The sequence below is a fragment of the Enoplosus armatus genome, chromosome 14, assembly GCF_043641665.1.
Source record: "Enoplosus armatus isolate fEnoArm2 chromosome 14, fEnoArm2.hap1, whole genome shotgun sequence".
NCBI classification, from domain to species: Eukaryota; Metazoa; Chordata; class Actinopteri; order Centrarchiformes; family Enoplosidae; genus Enoplosus; species Enoplosus armatus.
Window position 1 is genome coordinate 14,109,216 of NC_092193.1, and position 9,775 is coordinate 14,118,990.

At 41.8% G+C, this 9,775-nt stretch overlaps 2 protein-coding genes across 3 annotated transcripts; one reads left to right on the forward strand and one right to left on the reverse strand.

Moving 5' to 3' along the window:
* Positions 1–1,745: 1,745 nt before the first annotated feature.
* On the forward strand, positions 1,746–5,520 carry LOC139296254 (phospholipid scramblase family member 5). Its single transcript, XM_070918618.1, has 7 exons — positions 1,746–2,094; positions 2,205–2,282; positions 2,410–2,602; positions 4,402–4,513; positions 4,601–4,700; positions 5,186–5,244; positions 5,494–5,520. The coding sequence occupies exons 1-7, from the start codon at positions 1,746–1,748 to the stop codon at positions 5,518–5,520; spliced, it is 918 nt and encodes a 305-aa protein (XP_070774719.1).
* Positions 5,521–5,724: 204 nt separating this feature from the next.
* eif4e2 (eukaryotic translation initiation factor 4E family member 2) lies at positions 5,725–9,682 on the reverse strand. 2 transcript variants are annotated; one of them, XM_070918619.1, is made up of 8 exons: positions 9,579–9,682; positions 8,595–8,706; positions 8,369–8,503; positions 8,144–8,248; positions 7,886–8,038; positions 7,665–7,801; positions 6,953–7,028; positions 5,725–6,851 (listed from the first exon to the last, which is right to left on the reverse strand). In XM_070918619.1, exons 1-7 carry the CDS (start codon positions 9,596–9,598, stop codon positions 6,980–6,982), a joined length of 711 nt encoding a protein of 236 aa, XP_070774720.1. In that variant the 5' UTR covers positions 9,599–9,682; the 3' UTR covers positions 5,725–6,851; positions 6,953–6,979. The 2 variants fall into 2 exon arrangements, with proteins under 2 accessions (XP_070774720.1, XP_070774721.1); XM_070918620.1 differs by having other exon boundaries at positions 7,661–7,801.
* Positions 9,683–9,775: the final 93 nt, after the last annotated feature.

Here is a 9,775-nt window from a genome sequence, read left to right on the forward strand (position 1 = left end):
TTTTCACCTGCGGTTGACTTTGATCAAATTCAAGGCTGTTGATCATACATGTAAACAGTGAACAACAGTCAAATGCTTTTATCAATAAAACTACTACTGTAATCTTGTGATCGCACACTCTCAGAAATGTCTTAATCCTCCTGTGTTTGACACCTTTTTCAAGGCACATAGAGAGCACTGACACCCCCCCAGAAAAACACAGACCCAGTCCACAGCCCCCCCACCTCTGGAAGCAGGATTTCAATTACATGGCTGAGTGGTGCCTTTCTAACCCAACAAAAGGCAGATCCGGCTGGTTGGGATGGAAACAGAGTCAGGGGGTGAGACTGAGCTGGGGGACAGCTCTCCAGACAAACACACACTCACAAAGCCAAACATTACTACGTGAATATTCACACAAACACACAGAGGTGATGAGGAGGTTTGTGCTACACCCCTCCTCATCATGACGACTCATGGATGTTTGCCTGGTCTCTTCCTTCTGACATTTAGACTATCAGAGTCTTAAGGTACCTGGAGGTTGACCACAGATGGTAAGCATTGCTGTATTTTCTGTCTTCACACACTCATTTTGTTATAAGGGTAAAATGCGGTAGAAGATGTTAACCATTTGGTAACCTGTTGTATCAATCAATGTCTATATGCAGGACATAAAGAAGGGCGTCACTATGGTACTATGATCATCTTTGTTGTGGAGGAATATACAGTGTTGCATGCAGCTGCAGAATGGGACCAAAGAAGTGCAAGTTGAGTGTGTGTGATGTGAATAAAAAGGAGGCTGCGGCTGGCTGCTGTGATGAAATCACTGTGTTTTAAGAGGAGGATGTTTATGTTGGTGCCAGAGAACTGTCTGGATCTGCTGGCCTGCTGTAAGCAAACTTGTGTGGTAGGGAAAAGTTGTTTTTCTTGAGCTTTCTCTGTAAATTCAAGAGTTAAGTTTTTATTTTATTTACTTGTGTAGTTTGTCTAAGTCTAAGGAGGGCTATTTATAGTTTTAAACTCAAAGGTGTATGTTGGCTTATTTTTTATCTAGTCAAATGGTTCCCAACCTGGGAGTTTTTTAGTTTTGATTTCCATTTTCAAAACTACACATATTATTCTTATTTTTCAGACTTTTCTCTAATCTTCTAATCTAAGCTTACTTTCTATACTTTAAGTGGACTTTGAATTAAGAATTTAGTGTTAAAAGTACTATTTCCAAAACCAATAATGAACCTTTAAGCTCATAAACTGTGCAGTTTATCTCTTCGGGCACCTAAAAATGATTTACATGAAACAGAAATAGGAAGGGAAAATCACTGCTGGCAACTGTGACAGTTGGGTTGCAAGTAGACATCGCTTTGTATTAAAGGTCACACACAAAAAGGTTGGGAACCATTGATTTAGTATGTCTGCTACTGAAAAACACCTCCTTCATTATATGTTTAAAATGACATGGTGCTGCTTAAAGATAACATTTTTATTCTTAATTTTCTTCATCAGGTTCATTCAGTATCCCACCCTCATGTATCCAGCGCCATCTGGCACAGTTTAGAGTTACTTTAATTTCATACTTTTCAGTTTACAGTGACTTTTTCTGTAAATGAAAACATCCTGGTTAACTGTGATGTACTATTCTGTTACCAGAATAATTACATCCAAACATAAACTAGTGACGTCTCATACAGGCCTGTCACACAGTATGACATATACGTTGTTGTGGTTATGTAATTGCTGAGTTCCGCATATATTTTCAGTTTTATACCATGTCAGCTGTGACCAATCAGCCTCTTCCCTTGGGTCAACTGGAGCGAGAGAAGCACATCCAGATGATCTTCAGGGCTTTCCAGAGCCGCTGTGGGCCCTCATGTGAGTGCCACACTCCCTCACCTGGACCCAAAACCCACCAAACGCCTCCTGACTGGGAATCTGATGAGCAGCCGTCAGGTCTGGCTCCTGGGAGGAAGCTGGAGAACGGCTTCATGCAGTCACCGGGGGAAGCTAACAGGCCCAGGGTGGAGCAGCAGTGGCCTGGAGGTGCAGCGGGATCACACTTCATGTCTGTGCTGGAAACAGTCAGTCAAATACACTTCACTGCCAGGCCAGAGCTGCAGGGTGAGCAGGAGGGCTTGCTTTTGTGTATGTTGTGTGTCTGTGTGTTAAAGGGGAAACTTGCAGTGCAGAGATTTGTATGTTTTTAAAAGAATTGTGCTTCGTCATTGCAGGTCCTCAGTGTGTTCCCAGGAGGATCTACAGCATCACCACAGGAGGCAGCAGGTCACAGTTATTTGTGGCTGTGGAAGGTACTGGTCCCTGTTCAGCTACATGTGTCTCACTGGGAACATCCATCCCATCTGCATCTCATATAAAGAGAAAGTGAATGATGGTGTTTTTCAGTGTTTTCTCTCCTTGATCTCTCCCTCCCGTCAGAGAGTTCTTGTGTGTGCCTCCAGTGTTGCGGTCCAGCTCGGGCCTGTTCCCTGCAGGGCTTCGACTGTCAGGGACGCCAGGTGTTTTATTTTGAAAGGCCCCTTCGGGTAGACGCCTGCTGCCTCGGCTGCTGCCTGATGGAGATGAGGGCCTACACACCTCAGAAACAGCTCATTGGCACTGTATGTCAGAGGTAGGACAGTCAACATGTTTCTATTGCCCCTTTCTAACTTGAACAGTGGTGAAAAGTAAATAAGTACATTTACTTTTCATATTTTCATATGTACTTAAATGCAATTTGTAGTTACTTTTACTTTATTATTCTATTCTATTTTATGTTATTCTATACTTCTGTTCCACGTCATTTCAGAGGGAAATTTATTTAAATTCTATATTTACTAGTTACTTTGCAGATTAAGATTTTATATGTAAAACACATGATCGGTAAAATATAAAATATGGTGCATTGTTATAGATGAAACTATCCCGCAAAGTTGTTAAAATGAGCTACTTACACATTTATGCATAAATACTAATAATTCAATAATATAATATATTAAAAAATAACGTTTACACCCTGAAAGGGGCTATCCCAGATAATGAGTACTTCCTTTCGATACATCAAGTACATTTCACTGCTAATACTGCTAGTACTGCCAGTACTTTTACTTAAAATCTTAATTATTTTTCTTTTTTACATTGTGATATTAAAACTTTTACTGAAGTAAAGGATGTGAGTACTTCTATCTCTGGACTTGGATTTGAAAGTTCAACTCTACCTCATCTTAGTAATGAAAGTTCAGTTAGAAAAAATAAAATACGATTTTCATCGACCTGTCCAGGGTGTACCCCACCTCTCGCCCAATGAGATGGGCTCCAGCCCCCCCGCGACCCTGCTAAGGATAAGCGGTTACAGAAAATGGATGGATGGCTTTCATCAAACACCCTTATTAATAAAAGGATCAGCTCACTCAAATTACAAATAGAAAACCTAATTTTCCCACTTAGTTACCTACTAGTGCTGTCTGGTTTTGGTTTGTTGAGACTGTTTGACCAAGTTTTGAGATATCTGTCTCTGAGATTTGTAACGCTTTCCAAATACAGAAAAAAAAATTGGACTTTGCTGTGAAAAGTTTTCATTAAAACTACTTTTTATTGTCCCTAAAAAACTGTTGTCAGCATGTTCTGTGGGTTAACCAGAGTAACAGGACACATTTTATAGACAGAGATGGCAATTTCAAATGTAGTTTTTCATGTTTTTTGTCATTTGGGTGAATGCACCCTCTAACCAATTGACCTCTACTGTACCAGCAATCGTAACACTTTGCATTCTCAGACTGAACAACTTGTCATATGAGTCTTTTTTCCATGTCACTCCCAGCCTCTGGCCACCATGAGCCACTGCAGATGCCCAGGCCTGTCTGTAAATAGCAGCGAGAGCCTTTGCTGTGTGTAGTCTAAACCTGGAAGAGTTAATGCACAAAACAGCTGTCTGCACGGAGACACAGCGAATGAGCTGCTGGGAGGGAAGGAATGCGGCATCCTTCCTATAATGGGAATGTTGGCTAATGGGAGGAATTGCAGCACCCGTGTCTCCTGTAGTCAAACCAAAATACTTCCTTCTTCATCTGGCCTAAATCTGATTGCAGGGTTAGCTGGGGTGCCTTTGTGTGTCGAATTTAGAGTTCTCCAGAAGCAACACTCAATGAAGTTGTGTCCAATTAAGGCTGACCTGGCAGAGGTTTCAGTGACTTGGTATAAATATTCCCTCAGTTGTGCTCGAATAAAGCATGCCCTAATTTGAACTCCTCCGACACCAAGCAAACAATGGTTTTGGTGCTGCAGAATCATGACAGCTGAAAATGTGATCACCCAAGCATCAAGGCTGGGCTACGCCAGTGTGTGAAGTACTGGCCAGTGTATCTGCCAGGTTGCTTATTCCATGATTATGTAAGGAAAATGTTGTTGTGTGTTGGCGGACTGTGTTTTCAGGTGGAGCATGTTCACCCCTCTCCTGGAGGTGTGTGATTCAGACGGCGCTTCTACCATCAGGATCCAGGGCTCCTGCTGTCCATGCCGCTGCTTCTCCAACCAGCAATTCCAGGTAGTAACATTTAAGCAGCCCAGAATAAAACATGTGCTTGTACATGTGTATTTCATTCAGTAATTTTGGCTTTTAATCAAACACCAGATTGTCTCCAACATTGGTGAGAAAATAGGCTCAATATGGAAGAAATGGCCCGGCCTCAATGACGAACATAACATGGACCATGAATATTTTGGGTTGGAGGGTGAGTTGGACATAATGAAATGTGATTTCCAATTCCTCATGAAGTGGTTCCCAAACTTCTTCTGGCATGTCACCCTTTGGAGGCCAAAACAAAGCCACGTTGAATAGGATTTAAATAACATTATTAAGAACCTGTGTGTTACTTTCCCACATATCTTTCTCATTAATTTCTTTTGTGCAAATGAAAAAGTTATTTTTTAACACCACAGATACAAGGCTCTTCTGCTGTGAACTCAACAGAAAGCTTATTTATACTTTGGATTTTGCATGTTGATGTTTGCTTGACGAGTATCACCTGTTTGATATATATTTCTTCTTGTACATTTCACGTCATGTAAAGGGTTATTCAATGCCCCAGAGTTTGGGAACTACTGTCGTTATGTATTTCTAATTTTAGCAATGTCGGGCTTTGGGGTACCCTCAGCTTATTCTTCCCCATTCCAAATGAGTAATTGTGCCATTTCTAAATCTGTGTCACTCTTACAGTGCCACTGAGTATGGAATCACACACTAAACTGCTGCTGCTGGCAGCCACTTTCTTGTTGGTAAGCATATGCATTTCTATTATCACTCTTGCAGGAAGACACTGTATACGGTCATACATACTGTTGTATTTAGCGGCTTCAGTTTCTGGGTCTTGGTATTGTACATGCTGACTCACTGGGACACAAAGAGAATGGAGACATTGTTTATGTTACACGCTCTTCCTACTGTGATACATCAAAATGCCTGTTGTGAAAAAAGTCCATAGAACTCACAGATCAACTCACACATTTTCATTATTTTCTCTACAGAATCACATGTTCTTTGAAATGAGCTGATTGATGAAAAGCATCAATCATGAGCAAACTGACATCATTCAAGATCTACAGCTAATGGACACTCCAGCCAAGCCACTTTAGGGTACAAGAGACTGCATCGTTGAATAGTATTTGTATAACAACAGTTGGGGATGTCTCATGGGAAGAACATGGCTTTAAAACAATTCAACATACATTTATGAAAGAAAATGACACTGAACCAGCTTTAGCAGCAGATGCATATTTGACATTTATTGCTATAATCCATCAGGTGTACATCCAACAGTGTTTCTTCACTTTTGACACACACCTGCACCCATCATCACACCACCAAACATGGGCAGCATTACAGTTTTTCAACAAACTATAGGCGCTTTCTTGACATGGTTCCACAAAAAAAAAAAAAATGCTCCCGAGGAATTCATAAAAACTGTCGCAGACCCTGACTCTGGGCCCAGTTTCATTTCTTATACTACAAAATGGAAAAGGAGTGAAGGTCAGTGTTTTCAGCAGTCCTATACACCTTTGTTGAGGACATTAAAGCAGAGCCCATCCCCTTGGATTCTTTAAAGGCGGGGCAAGGACAGAACAGACAGAAGGAAAAACTGGTTCGGGTCGGGCTCGGGGCCAGGCACAGTGATTTAGGCAGCTTGGCAGTCCATTCTTAAGATGCCGGTTATACAACCTTCTGCCCAGCACAGGATGGTCCTCCTCCTTTGGGATTCAACTTCCAGGTCAAAGATGGAGAATCATTGCTGATTCAGTTAAGTGATCTTTGAATTGGACTGTATTTACAAAGATATCGTACACAATAATAATCATCATTCTAGTTCGAAATGACCAGAGGAATTGTAGTTAAAATACAGCACTGTAATAAAATAACATCTACCTGCAACCCTGTTTGAGTCCCAATAAAACAGATTAACACAAACATATTTTAACAGCAGGAAGTGTGATGTTAATGTTAAGCAATAAAATCTCATCTAGTATTATAACAGATTGGTTTTGTTGTATTCTGTCAAGTACACTTTGTTAACAGCTAATGACCAGATCAGCAAACACCAGTCACATGGCCTCCCTCTGGTGGCAAGTTAACAGATGTTACAACTTGCATTCAAAAAAAAAAGGGGAAAAAAAAAGAAACTGGAGGCTTCGTTCTTCTCTGGTTGATTAAAAATAACGCATATTTCTCTCTTCGGCTTCAGTGCTCTGTCGACAGGATTTCCAATTTGACACAAAGAAGGACTGGTCTTCTTTCCTCTGTTCCTGTCTTCATGTTACACAGTGCCAATCCACGTAGAGGTATCCTTTCCTGGACTCGTCATCCCCCAACACGTCACAAATACACACACCTGCACACCACGAACGGAGACAAGCAATATTAGCATAATGCAAAGTACACCAGAGAAAAACTACGTCTTTATCTCCAAACTAATATAGCAACAGTTCTTACTCTTGCAGAGGTTCTCTGTGTGAGGGGTTAACGTCCGCCGCTAGCATTCACCAGACCATGGAAGTCTTCCCATGCTCTGCAAACAAAGGATAATGCAGCACATCATCATTCACAGAAAACGGTTTAGATACTCATGACTTTTCAATGTGAGAATCACAACAACATCAATTTACTGCAAAAGCACATGAAACATGGTGGACTTGCATACATGGCTGTACTTTACTTTCTTTATCTTATAATATATACACAACAAATAACAATGAAAAAACAGAAAAACTGATTTTGACAGTTTTTTTAAGCTAGTATTTAATTAGTAAATCATAATTGTCAAATAAAAGTAAGTGTAATACTACTTTAACTTAAATATTTCAATAAAATGTCAGAAAATGGTCCTAATCCTAATTTTCAACAATCCAAAACCCAAATATATAAAATTTAGAATGAAATAAAACAAAGAGAGGCAACAAATCTTCACATTTAAGAAGCTGGAACAAGCAAAAGAAGGATTATCACATCCAAATCTGATCAGTCTAAGTGGGAAATATTAGCACTGTTTTATATAATTCTGCTCTTTGAAGCAACACTAAGGCATTATAATTAAAGTGTAATCCCTCCTGGGTGAGAAAATGTTAAGTTTGTGAGCATGCATACATTTATGTGAAAGAGAGAGAAAGGTTGAAGAGAATATAATAAAACGATGAGACATACATACTTAATGCTGTCTGTGTGAGTCTTGTACTCCATGATGGTGTTGGGAGGCAGGTTGAGGACTCTGCGGAGGGTGTCTCTGATGCGGGCAGTGGTCGCCTGGTCACTAGCGGTTTTGTTCCAGATGGAGATGATGTCCTCCTGGAGAAGAGAAGCAGAAAAGGCGGTCTGAGTATACTGTAAGCAGGCAGTGTGTGACTAGGTGCAACAGGTCTGTTTGTTTACCTGGAAGCGTACTGACACCACAGCCCCGCAGATCTCCTCTCCTACCATGAACTGCTCCCCGAGCATGGCCAGGATCAGGTTCTCCCAGCATCGAGATGCCAGGCCTTTCCTCAGGCGGATGATCCACTTCCCACCCATCTTATTGGCATCATCCTACACATGCAGAGTTTCAGACTTTTTATTTAGAAAACCAAATATATTCAAAGTTTGACAAGATGAGGTCTTTAGTGAACAAGATCCCAGCAAATGAGAACCCACCTCCCACATGGGTTTAATACCCTCCTTGAAGAGGTGGAAGTCACTATGGCCTGTCAGGTCACCTGGCCGGATCATGTGACTATAGAAACGCCAGAACTGCTCCACCTTGGGAAGGACAGGAAATGTTTATATCAACAACTGTGGGAAAATGAGTCAGCATTAACTGAGTGCCCCCTCCTTGTCTACTGTACGCCCTCTCTAAAGAGGTCAGGAGGATCGACATACCGAGGCGAAGCTGCCAATCTGTTTAATGTTCTGTTCGTAGCTCTGAGTGCTGGCAGGTCTCCCTGGGGTGCGTCTGGAGTACCAGAAGGTGTAGTTGTATTGAAGAGGGTGCTCTCCCGCCCCTGGCACCACCATCTGCAGAAAACAACAAAGTGACTTAGCCCTGCAATTAACTCATATGTCTCTGCGGCAGAGATATATGAGTCATTCTTTAATAGGCGCTCACCTTTTTCTTGGAGGTGTTCTGTTCCCTGTCCTCGTCTTCAATTTTTTCCTTCTCACCGTCTTTCGGTGAGCCTTGGTCCTGGTCGTGGTCTCCACTGTCGTCATCTTTCAGACTGGATTGGATGGAAACACAGGCAGAAAAACGAAAACGTTTGTGTCATGCATTGATTATATTCAAATTAAGGGAGACTCACAACTCTGTTGACAGGGACACATGGCTAAAACTAATGCAGTCTAATGCAACAGAGTTTTATGAAAGTTTAGATCTGTAGTTTGTGCTGCTGAACTGTTCTGTGTTATTGTGACAAGTATTTCTAATATTAGGAGTGCCCACATTGATATGGATGGGTCAGACAAGATTTTAAAAGCATATCAACAAAAACTGAACATTACAACCTTCATGGAGATATGATTCATTGCAGGGCTGCTGCATTATATTACATTTAGCTAAGTTCGCCTAATACATTGTCAACTTGAGTGTGCTTTTACTCTGTTAACTGCAAAAATGTAGACTGTTAATGATGCACACGTACACACCTCCACCTAAACTACTCTGACCCTTAATAGCACACAACACACTGTTAGTTATCTGCCCATGGGAGTCTAGTTTGAGCCGAGACTGCGCGCTCCTTCCACCGCCTCTCAACAACTACCACACCGTGGATTCAGGGCCTGTTCGACTTCCGCCAGGCTAAGCTACAGCTAGCAACACAGCATATTGCCCACCATAAAATACTATTTAATCCCTTTTGTTACTTTCCTTCGTTGTAAATGCAACCGTGTGTGTGGACCTCGCTCTCATGTGGATTTATAAGCACACACACAACATGCAGGACCATGCAATAAAGCTGACACACCTCTCTTTTTAACGTTACACGCAACAGCCTCCATATTAACGTTACGCTCCCCCGTGAATGTGCAGTCACGGCGGGGAATCCACTCTCTGGCAGATATTCCACACAAACTTTTGATTAGCGGTACTCACGCGTCAAATTTGTTGTTCATTATTTTCTAGGTGGGAGCCTTTCGGAGTCCGACCACTGCCTCCTGAATTCCGCAGGAACGGCGGCGCGCGCAGCAGCACGTGTACGCGCACGCCGTGTGTTGTGTTGTGTCGTGGTGAAGCGCGTGGAGAGCTCAGGGGTGACACACGAGCTTTGTTCGGTTTTTCACCAAATGTTT